The sequence below is a fragment of the Penicillium roqueforti genome, assembly GCF_015533775.1.
Source record: "Penicillium roqueforti strain LCP96 04111 chromosome Unknown scaffold_29, whole genome shotgun sequence".
Taxonomy (NCBI): Eukaryota; Fungi; Ascomycota; class Eurotiomycetes; order Eurotiales; family Aspergillaceae; genus Penicillium; species Penicillium roqueforti.
Window position 1 is genome coordinate 57,793 of NW_024067593.1, and position 18,390 is coordinate 76,182.

At 47.9% G+C, this 18,390-nt stretch overlaps 7 protein-coding genes across 7 annotated transcripts; 6 read left to right on the plus strand and 1 right to left on the minus strand.

Annotated features, from left to right (window-relative positions):
- Positions 1-301: 301 nt before the first annotated feature.
- Positions 302-703, plus strand: LCP9604111_8088 (uncharacterized protein; the record flags this gene model as incomplete). Its single annotated transcript, XM_039076192.1, has 3 exons — positions 302-387; positions 448-479; positions 540-703. 3 exons carry the CDS (start codon positions 302-304, stop codon positions 701-703), a joined length of 282 nt encoding a protein of 93 aa, XP_038925867.1.
- Positions 704-3,445: 2,742 nt separating this feature from the next.
- LCP9604111_8089 (uncharacterized protein) lies at positions 3,446-5,980 on the plus strand (the record flags this gene model as incomplete). The annotated part of the gene is made up of 19 exons (XM_039076193.1): positions 3,446-3,531; positions 3,582-3,615; positions 3,664-3,733; positions 3,783-3,855; positions 3,908-3,936; positions 4,057-4,121; positions 4,171-4,242; positions 4,292-4,406; positions 4,456-4,534; positions 4,586-4,620; positions 4,670-4,698; positions 4,751-4,783; positions 4,834-4,858; positions 4,915-5,116; positions 5,168-5,245; positions 5,295-5,423; positions 5,472-5,619; positions 5,671-5,749; positions 5,805-5,980. The coding sequence occupies 19 exons, from the start codon at positions 3,446-3,448 to the stop codon at positions 5,978-5,980; spliced, it is 1,557 nt and encodes a 518-aa protein (XP_038925868.1).
- Positions 5,981-6,338: 358 nt separating this feature from the next.
- LCP9604111_8090 (uncharacterized protein) lies at positions 6,339-7,335 on the plus strand (the record flags this gene model as incomplete). The annotated part of the gene is made up of 4 exons (XM_039076195.1): positions 6,339-6,389; positions 6,446-6,474; positions 6,546-7,062; positions 7,135-7,335. The coding sequence occupies 4 exons, from the start codon at positions 6,339-6,341 to the stop codon at positions 7,333-7,335; spliced, it is 798 nt and encodes a 265-aa protein (XP_038925869.1).
- Positions 7,336-7,896: 561 nt separating this feature from the next.
- LCP9604111_8091 (flavin-containing monooxygenase) lies at positions 7,897-9,825 on the plus strand (the record flags this gene model as incomplete). The annotated part of the gene is made up of 1 exon (XM_039076196.1): positions 7,897-9,825. One exon carries the CDS (start codon positions 7,897-7,899, stop codon positions 9,823-9,825), a length of 1,929 nt encoding a protein of 642 aa, XP_038925870.1.
- A 2,079-nt stretch (positions 9,826-11,904) lies between these two features.
- On the plus strand, positions 11,905-13,599 carry LCP9604111_8092 (sugar porter family MFS transporter; the record flags this gene model as incomplete). Its single annotated transcript, XM_039076197.1, has 3 exons — positions 11,905-12,087; positions 12,135-12,871; positions 12,921-13,599. 3 exons carry the CDS (start codon positions 11,905-11,907, stop codon positions 13,597-13,599), a joined length of 1,599 nt encoding a protein of 532 aa, XP_038925871.1.
- Positions 13,600-15,295: 1,696 nt separating this feature from the next.
- Positions 15,296-16,666, plus strand: LCP9604111_8093 (intradiol ring-cleavage dioxygenase; the record flags this gene model as incomplete). The annotated part of the gene is made up of 5 exons (XM_039076198.1): positions 15,296-15,545; positions 15,601-15,753; positions 15,808-15,950; positions 16,015-16,180; positions 16,233-16,666. 5 exons carry the CDS (start codon positions 15,296-15,298, stop codon positions 16,664-16,666), a joined length of 1,146 nt encoding a protein of 381 aa, XP_038925872.1.
- Positions 16,667-17,116: 450 nt separating this feature from the next.
- On the minus strand, positions 17,117-17,792 carry LCP9604111_8094 (uncharacterized protein; the record flags this gene model as incomplete). Its single annotated transcript, XM_039076199.1, has 2 exons — positions 17,117-17,455; positions 17,514-17,792. 2 exons carry the CDS (start codon positions 17,790-17,792, stop codon positions 17,117-17,119), a joined length of 618 nt encoding a protein of 205 aa, XP_038925873.1.
- Between the last annotated feature and the right edge of the window lie 598 nt (positions 17,793-18,390).

Below are 18,390 nucleotides of genomic sequence, written 5' to 3' on the forward strand. Positions count from 1 at the left end.
CTCCAAGTCGTAGGACTTTTGCTCTAGACAACACCACACAATTGTATGATGATGATCAGTGGACGTGGCATGATCTCCCCTCCCCTGGCGGTATAAGAGGGCTGGCGGTATAAGAAGCGATCCTCGGCACTTAACGTCATTATTCCCCGCAATCCGTCTCTTCCGTTACCCCATTAAGCCGGCTTTCGCTCTATTGCTCCTTTACTCCTTGGTTTCTTTACTTTTTTCCCTTTTTCACTTCCATACTCCTGAATATCCAAACTATACTCCCCCAGGAACATCGACATACAAAATATATACCATGTTGTCTCAATTTGCTCTCCCCGGTGCGAACAAACCATACGGAAACCCAACCAGAACCACTTTTAAGCCTCGGAATGGGCGGCTGTACGTTATGCCGCCCCTTTTTTCTCTTTTGGGATGGTTTACTGACTCGCTTTACTTTAGCCTGATTCCTTTCATGGCCACAATTGGTCTCGGTATGTTCAATGCGTATTCTTCCGGGGTGGTGTGGGCCATACTAACTATGGCACGTGCAGGGTTTGGAGCATACAATTATTACGTCGCTGCCAAGTTACGTCGGGAACAAGCTCTGCTAGAGGAAGAGCAGCGCCTGGCTCGAAACCAACAGTTGATGGACGCGTACGGCGACAAGAATAGTTTGCATGAACTCCAACATGCACTCGACACGTATTCTCGATGATACATTGAACATCGGATTCGTACTTCAAGATCGTACTTCAAGATGCTGGTCGTCTTGAACCACTGGAGGATGTACTTTTCTGCTCGATTTGCGATTTGGGTTTGAATGGAGTTTGGGATTTGGATTTGGGACCTGGGATCGGATTTGGCATTTGGTGGATTCCAAGGCACTATATGCGCTGAGAATAGGCATATCTGGAGTTATTGCTATCAGGTTGATCATGTACATTTATAACCTCATTTGAAGTAACTTTGCAATCACCAAATATTATTAAATGTATGTTGTACATTGCATTTCTTCAAGGCCGTCCCTTAACAATGTAGGGCTGACTCTCGGCTGGACATTCCTCTCTCCGATTATAGAAAATACTGAAATATATATCTACAACTAGGTGATATCTCGATAACTATCCACTCTATATATATAACCTAATACTTCGTTATCATAAATGTGCGGGGTATTTTTTGTTTAGGGCAATTAGAATAAATCCACAATAGAGAGATGAAACGCAAGATAGCATAACGTACAATTCCATGGTAAAAAGATTGCCCTAAGAAGCCCTGATTCCTGGTAAAATCGTATTGTATACCATATCCGTAAAGGCGTCTACGCCTCCGACAGATTTGACTAAGGTATAGTAGGGGGCACGGATAAAATCAACCTCTAAGGTCTACTCTGAAAGAATAAGTCGAGAAGTATTTCAATGATGGGTCGTAAATGAGGGAAAATAACCTAAAAGAAGAAAAATCCCATTAGTGGGTATGAACTACTTACAAGTAGCAAGATAACTATACCTTCTGGACTGGCAACCCGTTGGCGCCGATCACAAAAGATTCAGACGATTCATCAATAAGTTTCTTAATGCAACAGCCACAGCAGGGAGCAGCATCACACAAATCTGGACAGCCAGTCTGTGGGGTAAAATGATCGCCGCAGGTTTGGCAAACTGGGTCACAGCTATGTGATCGAAGCTTGAATTGACGACAATCTAGGCAAAGGACACCCTAGGTAGCTTGCACTTGGGCCTTATCTTCTTCAAAAGGAGGTGGCGGGCGTGCCTGTCTGTAAACTTTACTACGACGACACATAGATACCTAGCTATCTAGCAAAAACGATGGCAAGGCTGGTAAAGGTCGATGAAGAATTGGTGATGAAGGTAAGGATGAAGGTAAGTGTGACGTGCCAGATCTTGCAAAGGAAGCAGAGTGCATTCTACTCGAAATAACTTCGAAATAACTAAGATAGGGAGAAAGAAGAAGCAAATTGTAAAGTAGAAAGCAGCTAGTTAATATAGCTATCCCCTTTACAAACAATGCAAACTTCTATCTAGCGAACAATCTAGCTAATGCGAACTAGCGAACAAGCAATCAAGCAAATAGGCAAACAGGAGTATGACGAGTGAATCGTAACAGTAAGGATGAAGGTAAATGAAGGTGAGGGTAATGAAGGTGACCCTGCCTCTTCCATTTCTCCCAGATCTCTGCTTCTCTAGCTTCTCTTCTTTTATATCAATCAAGGCTGCTTTTCCTGATCTGCTCCCTGTGGATCCTTCCAAAGACGCGATAAGCCTTCAACAGCATGCTGCCACTGTTTTCTTACCAAAAACATACATCTTCTGATCGACCTTCTACACTCAGCGGGGGGATCTGTGAGCCTCATCGTTACACCTTTGAGGCATCCTCACGCTGGGCAATACCTTCATCGACTCCACATTCATCGCACCGTCTTCGGTCCGTCCAACCAGTCTTGCTCTCGACATTTTCAGCTAATGTAATAGTGGCACCAAACCCATCATTCAGCTGTACAATCAGACACAGGTCGCTCGGTCCACTTGAAATTATCATTCTTGCTGGATTCCTGTAAGCGGACTACATATGTAGTGCAGTGGGGGTTTCCAGTGTAGGACGATTAAGCGGCCATGTGAGAGGCAGACACCTTTCCAATTCACTTCTCAGTAGTCACCCCATGGTGTTCTCCTCTCTAGCACCCTACAACTCCCAGTGATAACTCTCCTCTCACACCTGTTTTGCAGGCAGAGATGTCGGTGCCCCTACTGTCCCCGTTGCAGGGTTCCCTCTTTAGTAGGTAGAAATAAGTATAGGTGGATTTATAAAAAAAAGAAAACGGAGCAGGCTTTAACTCAAACACACGGGCCTAAACGGCACTCCATGGTAGGTAATTCTACCTGATTCCCATTGGATTTAGCCCCTTAATGATGAAGCAGTTGATAAAGATATAGCAAATAAGCAAACATAGTCACGTGGCATTATGTTCTATTTGAGATTTAATTAATTAATTAAGGCGGGGACCTGATTCCTGCAAGATAGCAACTTAACGTTGACATCTCGAAATTGGATTGTACAATATGATGCATTATATTTTACTAAGCTCCCTCGATTGAATGGAAGAATTAATTTAAAGGCCCAATTTTGCCGTTGTTTTAATTGCCGGTGGCGAGACTATACGATGTTGGGCAAGTCCATGCGACATCGACTAGCAGCCTAGCGTATAAACTCTCTTGATAAGCCTCCCAAGCCTGTCAAGCCTCCTCGATAAGATACTTTGCAGCTACACAGCTTCCCCGCATATGGAATAGTCAATCCCCTATCGGAGCTTAACCGTAAAGAGAACCCGTCTGGCAATGCCTTCCTGATACGTGTGAACGGGGGACGTACTTAGAGCGATCGTCTTCTCCTCAGTTCTTAGATTTGTAAATATTCACGTCGGAAACCGGTATCCAGTATGAAGGACGATTCACTCCAAGGCGATGATGCCAAGTTGGCGGCTTTGGGCCATAAGCCTGAACTCCAACGTAGTCATTCGACATGGTAAGGGATGCGCTAGCATATGCAGGCTTGATACTGACAGGACTCTCTAGGTCGATGCTTGGTCTGGCCTTTGCGGTTCTTAATGTATGTCAGACCTGGATTGCGACCGGGATATTTGGCTAACCAAGCTAGTCGTGGACTGCGCTTTCGGCCAGTTTGTCGATCAGTCTTACATCTGGTGGAAGTACCAGTGTGATTTGGGGTACGTTGGTTAGAAATACTTGGTTTCTACCTCGCTGACACGCATCCAGGACTGGTTACTGCAGGATTCTGCAATCTTTGTATCGCATGTTCGTTGGCTGAATTTCTTTCGGCATATCCTACGTAAGCTCCGGCATGTCCCCTTTTGGTATATTACCAGCTGATCCTTTTGCAGAGCCGGTGGACAATATCATTGGGTAGCAGGTGAGTCATCCTATCCCTACAGACCCTTTATGCTATATGACCTGGACTAACCCTAACTCTGTTACTAGCCAGTATGTTCCCCTCCTATACCTCGTCATACTTCATACTAACGAATCGAAGTCGCGTGGCCGAGCACAGTCCCAATCCTATCATGGGTTACAGGCTGGATCAATGTGGCAGGCTGGGTAGGCAAGGCAATCATTCAATGTGGTACTCAACCTAACACACAACCAGGTTGCACTCGTCGCTACGAACTCCCTTCTCTCCAGTCAACTTATTGTCGGCATCATCTCGGTTCTTCATGAGGTTAGAGGCTCACTCCATACTCTTCCTACAATGCTAACATGATATGCAGAGCTATGTCCCACAACGCTGGCATCAATTCCTCATCTACGTTGGATTGACCGTCGGTTCCTTCATCATCAATGCCTTCATGAACTCCATCTTGCCGCTCATTTACCGCGGTGCTTGTGGGTTACCTCTCCCAGCTTGACTTGCTATCGCTAACAATATATGTAGTCATGTGGTCGATTGGAGGGTTTGTGATTGTGTCAATTACATGTCTCGCATGCGCTTCTCCCAACTACAACACAGCTTAGTATGAGATCCTCAGCAGTATCAAGTTATGACAGACTACTGACATCCACAGCTTCGTGTTCTGTGACTTTGTCAATACAACCGGCTGTATGCTCCCCGATAACTCTATTATGATGATTTTGCTAATTCAGCTTAGGGCCTGATGGAGTCGCATGGCTTCTAGGTGTATGTTTACTGCATCCATTGTAACGATGCAATGATACTAACATATATCCAGTTGCTTCAAGGAGGGCTTGGCGTTACTGCCTTTGTAAGTCATGGTCATTGCGATACTAAACCAATTCAACTAACACTATCTAGGATGCTGTGGCACACATGATCGAAGGTAAAGATTACTCTGGGTTTGAGAAGTTAGGGAGAGGGACTGACACGCGTTTCTAGAGGTGCCCAATGCCGACATCGAGGGACCGAAAATCATGGTTACCTGCGTGGGTATCGGAGTCTTCACCGGTTGTATCTTTTTGATCGTCCTTCTATTCGTCGCAGGAAACATGCAAACGGTCGCATCCTCCGCAGCCGGTCCTCTTCTGCAGATCCTCATCGATGCGACCAAGAGCAACGCGGGTGGTATCTGCCTTTTGATGTACGTGGTGAAAATTTCCCCTGTTGTGCTTCCACTGACGTGAGGTTATAGGTTGCCCCTGGTCTGCTTGGTCTTTGCTATAATCAGCGTCATGACCACCAGTAGCCGAATGATCTTTGCATTTGCAAGGTATTTGATATTCTTCCTGGCATACAATGCGTATACTGACTCTTCACAGAGATGGAGGCCTTCCTGCCTCTCGGTTCTTTGCAAAGGTCCACCCAACACTCAAATTGCCCCTCAACGCACTCATTCTTAGTGTTGTTGTGGTCATTGCATTCGGATGCATCTTCCTCGGCTCTTCAAGGTAATCATCATCACCCACGATAGCGCAATAGTAACTAACAGAGTCTAGTGCGTTCAACGCAATTATCTCTGCCTCGGTCGTGGCTCTTGACCTGTCCTACGGAATCCCTATTGCCATCAACTGTCTTCAGGGGCGCAAATCGCTCCCGGAAAGAAAATGGAAATTGCCTAATGCAGTTGGATGGTTTGTCGACATTGTATGTTGCCAGGGAATTTGAATGAAGCCGAACATCTCTAATCATGATTAGGTCGCTTTATCATATATCGCTTTGACTACCGTCCTTTTCGTCTTCCCTCCGTCAAGCACGGTCACGGGAAGCAGTATGAGTGAGTAACCTGCGAGGTTATCTATGACATTTTTCGTACTAACCTTTCTATATAGACTACTGCATTGCAGCATTTGCTGTTATTATCATCATCTCCGTGTTCCAGTGGTTTGTGGATGGAAGAAAGAACTTCACCGGTCCTCGCGCTGACATCCTCGACGCATTGGATACTGTGCCTACGATAGAGGAGGTCCAGCCCATGCACGAAAAGGAACTTGCTGGTCGGGCTTAGGCCTGGTAGTGGCTTACGAAGATCATGCACTATCGCTATCAATTACTCGCCTGTGGGATATATGATGTCTGCACTATAGGGTTGACATAGCATCGAGGATTTAAGTAATAGAACATCGATTCGTGTTACTACTGTTGCCCAAATTTGCGGAGACTGCAACAAGTAAAAGAATAAGATATCACTTTCAAACTCTCAATAGAAAGGAGATGAAGCACATTCTTCCTGAAAAGCAAGGTACCTCAAATAAGGTACTTATGCTCTGTAGCTATACCGCTTCCTACCCCGCCCATGTCGTCCACTTCTTCTTCTTCTTCTTTCAATCAAGCATCGACTAAAACATCTGACTAAATATACAATAATGCCGGTCAAGTTAGATACAACCGTTCTTCTCTATGTCATTTTCATTGCGGTAAGATATTGAATACCAGCCTGGCGATGACCTCTATTGACAAACCTCACCACTAGGGAGTGACCATCTCCTTGGTCCTTGGAGCGTGAGTTACTACCTTCTTCATCATATCTCCAACTAGCATGTAATCAACGAGAATAACTAACATCGGAATAGGTTATCTTGGGCTCGCACCTCCGCATTGCTTCTCCCTTTGCCAACATGGGTTCCAGCCCTCGCGACCTTAAATTCCCCGACCACAATACTCACACTGATAGCCACACGAATCCTTTTTACACGTTTAAACAACGACACAGCTCACAATCATCAATGGAACACAATATCGGGTATACTCAATCACGCCCAAACAGCCATATCGACCATCGTGGCCACATTAGCACTCGCGTACCTCTTCCCCGATAGGATCCTCTCTTGTAACCTGGAGCAACAATGGCAGGGGTTTTTCAAGTCGAAGAACTCACAGGCTATCCGGTCAATCCAGGATGAGCTCCAATGCTGTGGTCTCAGAAGTATTCACGACAGGGCATGGCCTTTCAAGGACCGCACCCACGGGGACAATGCGTGTGAGTTGCAGTTGGGATATCAGAGGAGTTGCTTTGCCCCGTGGAGGGAGTACCAGCAGCGGACGTCTTGGATGGTTTTTGCGGCGGCTGTTTTTGTTCTCGCGGCTAAGGTGGGTTTCTGCATACGATATAGTGAGATTTGTGTTGTGGTGTAGTGGCTAATATTCTGCGACTTTGTACAGATTGCTTTCGTTCGGATTTCCAGTCATCGGATGAGTTGGATGAGCACAGGATCTGTCAACAGGAGGTCTGGTTATCAGCGTATTTTACAACCGGAGGTGCAGGACGAAGGGGACGGTGAGAATGGTATCCCTGAGGAACCGCGGAGGACACTACTACCCCAGTCCAACACTGAGCATGCAAACCACTGGGATGTAGATTGAGTTCGAGGAACCTTTGACCAGCTAAGGAGGAGAATGTAGGCCTGGGTCCAAATTGCTAATATCAGATAACATCCAATCACATTTATTTTCGTTTTGGCTCAGATAACATTAACGTCCTATAATTTACAGTCCGCAGTAATAACATTCTACCCTCTGGTTCTGAAGTGCTAGAGTAAACGAGGCACAGTGCGGACGCCTTCTCGCTGCGGCTTGTTACAGTCTATCCCTATACCCTACCTATCACGGTGAATCCACAGCCGGTCCCATTTTAATATGCACGAGGGTTCAGCGTAGCTCTTGGATTGAGTTCCAAACGGGTCTGTATGGCCCCTTGCGTTCGGAATTTAACTATAGCTTACTTATTATACGTAATACGTATGTATCTCCTAAATACGCCCAGTTCTTTTTCTTCGTTTGCTCTGCTTTCCGTTTGCTAGAAACTATCAACACAACCGATTGCTAAACATCTTGTATCTGTTTGAAGCTCTCGATGGCATTTATAACCCCCTATTCGTCTTGCTCGGTTACATGTAGAGATTTATTTTCCATCACCTTGTCATGATGTCCGAGAAATCTGTGGTTGGCCTAGCGCCTCCTGTTCCTGATCAACCTACCACCAACATAGCCAGTATAGCTGAGACAAGCGACGATCTGCAGAATATACAAGACCAGTATGATGCAGAACGTAAGAAACGCCTACGCCCTGACGGACCAACCCAATATGTTGACTTGACCGATGACCCCGCCTACTTGAACGAATTCATCGTCGTCAACACCGATATGCTCCAGCAGAGGCAAACCCGAGTCCTCATCGTCGGTGCTGGGTTCGGAGGTCTGCTATTCGCAGTGCGACTGCTCCAATCTGGATTCCTCCGTGCGAGTGAAATCCTCTTCGTGGATGCAGCAGGTGGCTTTGGAGGAACGTGGTGGTGGAACAAATACCCCGGCTTGGTCTGCGATGTCGAGAGCTACACTTACATGCCCTTGCTAGAGGAAACGAAGTACATGCCGCCGCATAAGTATGTCAGCGGGTCGGAATTGAGGCGACACGCGAAGCGCATTGCCAGTCAATGGAAGCTCAGCCAGCGGGCTTTGTTCCAGACCGAGGTCGATAACTTGGTTTGGAATGAGCGGGATTCTCAATGGACTGTCAATATTAAACCTCGTGGCCAGCGATCCACTGCGATACAGTCTGATTTTGTTATCTTGGCTACTGGGTTGCTGAGTTCACCGAAGATACCGAAATTGGACGGGCTTGAGACGTTCGAGGGGAAGGTTTTCCACACCTCGCGCTGGGACTATGATTACACCGGCGGAAGTCCAGACAGCCCGATGATGGATGGACTACGAGACAAGACAGTTGGATTTGTCGGAACGGGCGCATCTGCCGTCCAGGTGATCCCACACCTTGCCGGGTGGGCAAAGAAATTGATTGTCTTTCAGCGCACACCGTCTTCTGTGGATTCGCGTTACAATCACCTCACCGATCGCACCTGGTGGGCGAAACTGATCAAAGGAGGCCCCGGTTGGCAACGAAAGCGCATGGAGAATTTCAATGCCTTCTGCTCGAACGAGAGTCCCCTCCCAGATGTTGACCTTGTCGATGATGGTTGGACCAAGATGCAGTCCCTCGGTGTACTGATCGGCAGTCCCTCCGGTCTTGACCCGGACTACCTAACGCGGATGCATCAATTGGACTTGCAACGCCAAGAGGCGATCCGCCATCGCGTGGAAACCACTGTGGCCGATCCCGCTACTGCTAGTGCTTTGAAGCCGTGGTATCCTGGATGGTGCAAGCGGCCATGCTTCAGCGACAACTTTCTCCCGGCATTCAACCGGCCCGACGTTTCCCTGGTGGACACGAACGGAAAAGGGATCCGGACTGTGACAGAGAAAGGCATCTTGGTAGAGGGCCAAGAGTATGACCTGGACACCATCATTTTCGGAACCGGCTACAGTCTTGGGGGTAGTGCCGATCGCGGGGCTATGACCGTCACCGGACGTGACAACCAGATCCTGCCGGAAAAATGGCAGAAGGGCATGACTTCACTCCATGGAGTAATGACCAATGGGTTTCCCAATCTGTTCTTCCCAGGTCCGTATCAAGCAGGAGCATCAGCGAACCAGGTCTATGTTCTCGATCAGCTTGCCGTTCATGTCGCCTACATCATTTCGGAAGCCGGCAAGTTGATCTCGGAGCGAAACCCAGATGTCACCGTGCCCGGGCTTACTATTGAGCCGGACTGTCGCTCCGAAGAGGAATGGACTTCGAAGGTTTTGATGAGAGCCCGAGCGCTCAGAGGTGTGATGGATTGCACTCCGGGGTACTTCAATCGGGAGGGACTCCAATTTGACGACGGTGAAGCCTTGCGGGCGGCGCAGTTCAGTATCTGGGGAGAGGGGATTAAGAGTTATGTGAAGGAGATTGAAGATTGGCGGCAGACGGGCGGGTTGGCCGGGCTTGATATTCAGGCCCGACATGGCGCGTAGTTTTGGCATGTTCACACGGAGAGTTTCGTTTATTGGGAATGAAGATTGTACCTGGTACCTGTTTCTGTAGGAATCGAGTCTTGACGCAGGTGCAACCGACTAGAGATCCCTGAACGAGTACAACGTAGGACAATCAAAATGCAATTGGTAGCCAAAAGGTGTCAGATTCGACCAAGGGAAAAAACGGGAGTCCACGAATCATGGTCGAGGCCATGTATCAGAATCCCAAAGAGGATATTGATGTACGTAGGTAATAACATACCAGATCTATACGTGCCCAGGCGACTAACCCGAAGCCGCTAGATCCGAAAAATCTGCATATCCTCAATGAGTATGGAGTAGGGCATAGGTACGTCTTACTCCGGACTCGATCTCGTGCATGGACATTTTCCCCTCAAGTGAAACACAAACCGCCCATTACGGAAAGTGTTCACCGGCATCGGAGATTCTTCCTCGGCTTCCTCTGTTTTCTCATTTTTTCGGTCGGAGAATCCTAGTTCACCATCCAACTTCCGTCTCCATCGTATGTCCAAAGTGGGTCACTCATGCCATTTCAAAGACAACATATGGCAAGTTGTCTATCAACTCTGTACCCCGTAAGCCGAGTACGAGCACGAGGTAGCATTGGCTGTATTTAGCCATTCCAGAGTTTGGTGGGTAGCAGGGGAGAGTTTGTTTAGTAGAGTCACAGTTTGTGATATCGAATAGCATGCCACGATCAAGTGCGCCATTGAGACAACGCGAGGCAGCTAATGGACCAGCACGAAGTCCCGACAATAGCCCGCTCATTCAGACTAAAACCGACTTCACGTGATAGCCAAGCCAGAATGCGGAGATGAGAACTGAAACAGGTATAGTCTCCCACGTGTAACTGGTTGGTTTCCCCGTGGGCGAAAGCCTCAAAAGCCCATTTCTGTCCTCGGGAATCTTATGTTTGATAGACGAGCTGGCACTTCGACTATGTTGAGCATGGTCTTGTTTTTGTTTTGCTTCTTTCTAGACATGGCTAGGAACATACCCCCTTTGGATTGTAAAGCAGTAAGCCTAACATTCTTGTAACGTGCTGTATCTTACTGTATACACCGCCATCCTTGCATAGTCAGCTTGCCTGACGCCAAGACTTTTTTTCCTTTAAGGTAAAGTGGAGAGTGGGATTGTGTGGCGTCCATTGGGTCTGTGCTTTGGATGGCTTGCCATCGATGTGACATTGACTTGGATATAGTTAAGTTTTATTTAGTAGTTTGAACTGTGAACTGCAGTCCTTTCCAGTCACCCGGGCTCATAACTAAGCCATCTTTTCATTGTCTAATGTTGCAGAGAGTAGTATTACCCAGGTAGTAAATGAGTAAAATAACTTAGTAGATAGTTACCCGTTGACTGCCCAGATGTAAGAGTCACAGTACAAAAAGTATTTGCGGGGCACGTGGGGTATTGTCCCATGAAAGCCAGCCAATTAGAGTTTATTTCCCCGGGCCCATTGTCCCAAAGTGGACATCTCCGGGGGTTCAAAGTTTCCACGCGCGGCTCTGTTTGGTTTTGGACGTTTGGAAGGTGTTTTTTTATGTTTTTTAATGTTTTTAGTGTGTTTTGTGGGTATTTTTCACTTGTCCAGCCCTGGGGGGATCGGCGGATCATTTCTGGGGATTCCAGCCAATCAGAGCCTCCAATCTGACAGGTTTACGGCTTAGGCCGTGCAACACTTCCCCGGTTTTCTATACTTGCCGTTTCGATCGCGTGGTCAACTTCCAGAGCCGACTTGGCTACACAGGTCATTCCAGCCGATTTCTAGATTTCTGGTATTTTATGCAGCACCCAAACCAAATGTGGATTGGACTGGTTTTTAATGTTTCCCTGTAGTGTTTTGGTTTGTTTGTGTTTTTTTTTTCAGACATGGGGGTAGGTCCGGGGTTGGAGCTCAAGTAGCTGTCTTCCCCAGAATATAAATTCTCTCTTCCTTCCCAATCCCTTCCTTTCCTCTTCTTCTTCCCACCTCTCATCTCACATTATCTTATTTTGAAACATCCCACTTCATCTCTTTCTAGATATCTTAACCACATCTACTCTTATCGACTTGCTACCATGCCAGGTGGAGCAGTCATCTCTGGGCCCATCGACGCCACGCGCGTCGAGGCCCCGGTCACATTCAAGGCCTACTTAATGTGTGCCTTTGCTGCCTTTGGTGGTATCTTCTTCGGTTATGACTCTGGTTACATCAGCGGTGTTCTCGGCATGGACTACTTCATCCAAGAGTTTGAAGGCCTCGTGAGTGTCAATGTCTCCAAGTTACTAGTATCCCACTAACCGACTAGGATCCTGCTACTACTGATGCAGCACAATTCGTCATCCCGTCCTCCCGAAAGTCGCTCATTGTCTCCATTCTCTCCGCTGGAACCTTCTTCGGTGCGCTCATCGCGGGTGATCTGGCTGATTGGTTCGGTCGTCGGGTTACTATCATCGCTGGCTGCGCTATCTTCATCGTCGGTGTCATCCTACAGACCGCTTCAACCAGCATTGGGCTTCTCGTTGCCGGTCGTCTCATTTCCGGTTTCGGTATCGGATTTGTCTCGGCTATCATCATTCTCTACATGTCTGAGATTGCACCCCGCAAGGTCCGTGGTGCTCTTGTCTCGGGTTACCAGTTCTGCATCACCATTGGTTTGATGCTAGCCTCGTGCGTGAACTATGGTACCCAAAACCGTACAGACAGTGGGTCGTACCGGATCCCCATTGGCCTCCAAATGCTCTGGGCTGTTATCTTGGCCTTTGGATTGTTCCTGCTGCCTGAATCCCCTCGATTCTTTATCCGCAAGGGTCAGAAGGATAAGGCTCGCGTTGTACTGGCTCGTATCCGTGGCCAGCCAGAAGATTCGGACTTTGTCGAGATGGAGCTGAATGAGATCGACGCCAACAACCAGTACGAACTTTTGGTAATCCCCCAGGGTGGATACTTCGTCACCTGGTTCAACTGCTTCACTGGAAGCCTTTGGCACCCTAATAGCAACCTTCGTCGTACTATCCTGGGTACTTCGCTACAGATGATGCAGCAGTATGTCTCACCTTCCCCCTGGTATTGAACAGGAACTAATGATCCATAGGTGGACTGGTGTCAACTTCATTTTCTACTTCGGAACCACTTTCTTCAAGGAACTCGGCACAATCAAGGACCCCTTCCTGATCAGCATGATCACCACTATTGTCAATGTCTTCTCCACTCCGCTCTCCTTCTACGCCATCGAGAGATACGGTCGTCGTCCTTTGCTCCTCTGGGGTGCCCTGGGTATGGTTGTGTGCCAGTTCATTGTCGCCATTATTGGTGTTACCGATGGCAACAACCCCAAGGCCGTCAGTGCAATGATCGCTTTCATTTGCATCTACATCTTCTTCTTTGCCAGCACCTGGGGCCCCGGCGCTTGGGTCGTCATCGGTGAAATCTTCCCTCTGCCTATCCGATCCCGCGGCGTTGCCCTCTCCGCCGCCTCCAACTGGCTCTGGAACTGCATCATCGCAGTCATCACTCCTTACATGACGGATGCCGACAAGGGTAACCTGGGTGCCAAGGTGTTCTTCATCTGGGGTTCGCTGTGTACCTGCGCCTTTGTCTACACCTACTTCCTCATTCCCGAGACCAAGGGTCTGACCCTTGAGCAGGTTGACAAGATGATGGAAGAGACTACTCCTCGTACTTCCTCCAAGTGGCAGCCTCACAGCACCTTTGCTGCCGAAATTGGATTGGACGAGAAGATTAACCCTACCGTGAGTCAGCAGGAGGTTTAATCCATCGGACTGTTTCTGCGTAGTGGTTCTCTTGTTTCCTACCATTTACGTTGTCCCAGCCCTCTTGGCTGGCCTTGCTTCAGTTATTTCTCTATCATGAGCTGACGGTTTAACGCGATATTGCTTCAATATCTACGAATATGCATTTAACATGATGGAATTAATTCTGATAGTTTTTGATACAATTTTTCTCTTAATCCTCATAGGCATTATTTAACTATCGCATACCTGTATGCTTTCAAGGCTAAGGTTTGTCGGAAACTGATACTGGAAAAAAAAGAACAAGAGTGCGAAGTTCTCGACAGCGACTCGCGGTCTAGGAGATTCAAACTCAGGTAGTTGACCTAGAGAGTGATTTAGAGCAGGTATGGCTCATGATCGACTAGGCCACTGGGGTTCGCTACTATTACATTGACTTTGATACTTAAACAACGGCTGTTTGCTGGTTTTTTACTTCTTGATACTTCAGGAACTAATATAGGGAACGAGAAAAAAAAAAGGATTAAAAAAAAGTGGACAAACGGTTTGAACCCAGAGCCGTGAGTGCGTAATTCTCGACAGTGTTCTAAACCAGGCAGTTGACCTAGAGGGTTGTCTAGAGCAGGTGCTGCTCGATAGAGTTACCAACTAGGCCACTGGGTGTCCTTATTCCTACTACACTTACTTTGATACTTAACCAACGAATAGTCCTTCCATTCTCTCCTTCTACCATGCACCTAGGCACCAACCTATTTATACTTGATACTGACCATTTTGACATAGGAATTATTGATAATACCCCAGTTGAGCTACTCCGTATTCTCAACATAGGGTTGGAACCCACATTTATCCACCAGCCACACTCAGCCATCGGTAGATCTTCGGAGAGCAAGCAATCGCCAAGCCTTTCCGGAATTATGTCATCGCCTTGGCAAGATTCAAGGTCCGAACAGCTCAAGTATAACGGGAAATGCATTCTTTAGAAGGCAAAGCTTGGCACATGTGTCTTGTCTTGCATGCATCCAAATCCGACGCTTTCCGGCAGCAATCTCGGAGTCCGACAAGTTCATTGTTGATCTTTCGCACAAATATGCAGCCAAAGCTATCGGCGCTCCTTTCTCCGCTGACTGATCTCGCAGGGGACCCCGGGACGGGACCGCCAAGACCGAATACGTATACATCTGCACCCTGCGACGAAGACTGAAAGAAGATCATCATAGGGCCGCGTCCTTAATTCCCCGCATGATAAATTGCGAAATCCTCACTGGCTGATTTCCTCCTTGGCAGGGCAATAGTTCCAGGATGATCGACGGTGGATTCATCAGCGGGTTAGAGTTAGTGCCGAACTAAACATCTGCCTCTTTCACAGTCTACGCATGTCCTATCAACGGCACGCAATTGCAGCCTGTCGCCATGTAGCATCGGAATCCAATCGGAGCTCCGCTGAGGGGGCCGCAGTTACCTAGATCTCTTTCTCGATGAGAAACTTGCAGCGTTTCATTTGTCAATGCGGACCCAGTACTGCGCCATATCCCTCGTCAGCTTCATCAAAATGTTGTTTTACCTGAAGCGGGTATATCCTGAATCTAGCCATGCTCCGCCTTGGTATTAGCCAGGGAGGCAACAGGAAGGGGTATAAAACACCCCAGGACACCCATCTGTGGTATCCTCAACTTCCTCATTCTCATTCACCTTCAACTGCCTCGATAACGCAATCATGGTTCATCTCGCTTCCATTGTTGCCGTCGGCCTGACTGCTCTGACCGGCATTGTCTCCGCTCACCCGGGACATGATGTCAAAGCCGAAGCCGCCGAGCGAGCTGCGTTCTTGAAAGAGGCCTCTGTTCACTCGCGCAGTCTTGCGCAGTGTACCTCTCATCTCCAGCGTCGAGGCCACCAAAGCCGAAACGTGGCCCGTCGTCACACATCCGTGAAGAACATACGTCGCCGCCTTGGTCTTCAGCATAGTATGTTTTGTGTTTTGAAGTCTTCAACATACTACCACGTTCTAACGACCCATAGCCAACCACTTCCTCAAGGCGCGCTCCGATGACGCCCTGGATACCTCGCATCACTCCAATCTCACGAGTGTGGATTATTCGACCGATCCCGAAGTGTTGTTTGGCGCCGAGGCGACATGCATTCTCGGACCGGAGGTGACACAGGGACCCTACTGTTAGCTTCCCATCTTTCTTGTGATTGAATCTTACTCACGCTGTTTCGGTTTAGATGTCACCGGTGAGCTCGTTCGTAAGAACATCGCCGAGTCCCAGGAAGGTATTCCTCTCTACCTGGACATCCAGCTGATCAACACCAACACCTGCGAACCCATTCCGCAGCTCTACACGGACTTGTGGCACTGCAACTCCACTGTAAGTATACTGCATCCCCGATATCACATACAATACGAACCTTTCACTTACACGATCATCATAGGGTGTCTATTCTGGAGTCGTCGCCAGCGGAAACGGAAACTCCAACGATTCCACCAACCTCGACACGACCTTCAACCGAGGTATCCAGAAGAGTAACAGGGACGGTGTCGTTCAGTTCCAAACAACCTTCCCAGGTCATTACACTGGCCGGGCAACTCACATCCACGGTATACACAATTCCCCTTAGTTAAGCCAATTCCAATACTAACAAACACATAGTTCTCGCCCACCCAGCCAACGAAACCAGAGTCCTCGCCAACGGCACCATCTCCGGCCTCTACACCACGCATTCATCGCACGTCGGACAGATCTTTTTCGACCAGGATCTCATCACCGCCGCCGACGAAGTCGCCCCTTACTCAACCAACACACAGGAAGTGACCACCAACGCCGACGACAGCATTCTCGGCGAAGAGCTCGACGTCATTGACCCCTTCATGGAATACATCTATCTGGGCGACGATATCTCCGAGGGAATCTTCGCTTGGATCACTGTTGGTTTGGACCCTACACAGGATACCACTGTTACCCCTGCGGCTTATTATACTGAGGACGGTGGTGTTGAGAATGAGAATGCTGGTGCCGGTGGTGGTAGTGGGGCCCCTCCCGACGACGGTGCTTCCTCTGGCAGTTCCTCGACTACGGCTGCTTAAATGGGGCGGTGGACGCTTGTCTCTCGGCTTTGGTGAATGAGCCATGTCCTTAATTAGCTTTGTTTTATCTTGGCTATCACGGTATTTGATCGTTTTGCTTTGATCTTCATACCGAGGTTGTGATAGTTTATCATATTTTTTTTTTGATGAAGTGCCTTAGTTACTCGGAAATCAATACCATCAACAAGCTCTTCGCAATAACTACTTGATTGTTCAGGATGAAATGTGTCATAAGAAATGTGCGAAGGATTGACAAGGTATGCAAACTTTGTGAACGAGAGAGTCATGTATCAAGAATAAACACAGGTTAGCTGTTTGAAAGAATACTACATAGTCATCACTCATGCTCAGAACATGAAAAATATTGATACAACGCCCCTGAAACGCCCCCAAAATTGTCCATCCGAAGAAAGTCCATCATGCCGATGAATTTGCTACCCCCAGGTCTTCTTATAGACCCGCCTCTTTTGAAGTCCTCATCATCTTGGATGACCCGCTATCTTCTGGTTCGTATGGTCGTTTCCCACCGTGCTCATCCACACTATCCACACCATCTGATATATTTGACAGACTGTCGGAAGGCCTAGATTCCCCTATCTCCGCTATAAGCCGGCTAGCAAACGTATCATAAGGCTGATATGGGATTCTTTTGCGCTTAATTGTAGGCCATTGGATGGGGGTTGTTGCATCCCTCCAATGACTGAGCGCATTCAGGACCTCGGTAGTGATCTGGGCCTCATAGAGTATGATAAAATGTTTTTCATGTATGTGAGTCGCGAGAAGACGTGACTGGAGCAAATTAGCTGGGACGCGATAGACCAATAAAATTTAAGCATACAGAACATACAGTGTAAGTGATTGGTTTTGATGGATTGACGGTGCGGTTGCGGTCTTTTAGCTGCGCAAGAGCCAACAAATGAGACACAAAATATGGATCGTCGGTCCATTCCTTTGGAGTTGTCCGAGCTTTCCGCTTTAGATGGATTCTCCAACCGATCTCGTTGCTACGTCCCCCTGGAGCTGGACGATATTGCCGATTGCGAGATCCATTGACAAATGTGTAGTGCACATAGCCCAATAATGAGCGTGAGGGATCCTCGATCGATTCTTGACTGTTATGAAACATGAGATATTCTGGCCGGTGAATAGACCGACGATCAAAAAAGAAAGGAGGTCCTTTGCTGCTCGGTGAAGTTGTCAGTTACCCCGGGTATATTGGTCATACTACCAGCCTGTAGCTCCCACCTAGTATGTGCAAATGGGCAATCCTTGCCTACCAAGATTTTGATCAGACGCTCACACTTCATCTCAGGTCGCGGACCAATAGCCAAGACTTCAGGATCGTTAATTTCATCCCAGTGAATACGATGTCGTGGACCCTTCTCGTAATGAGAATAATCTGTAGAGACAAGCGTGACAGAGACAGGGGAGTTGCGACATCTTCGAATCGACACCCCACCAGATCGAGATGATACGAGGTCCACTGTAGAGGACCTACAAGAAAGCGATTATGGTTTCGCACGAGATCCCGAAAGGACTGTGGCCCAGAATCAGCTACCATTGTTAGCATTGATGACAAGGGTGATGGTTCTGTCCAGGTGATGATGGAAATAATGCCAGGGACAGTGTCACCGCCTAATAGAACCCCCTCTGACCGCCTTCACCAAACAACCCTGGTTGTCTAGTGTGCTCCTAGACAAGATGACAGGGTATAATCGGACGAA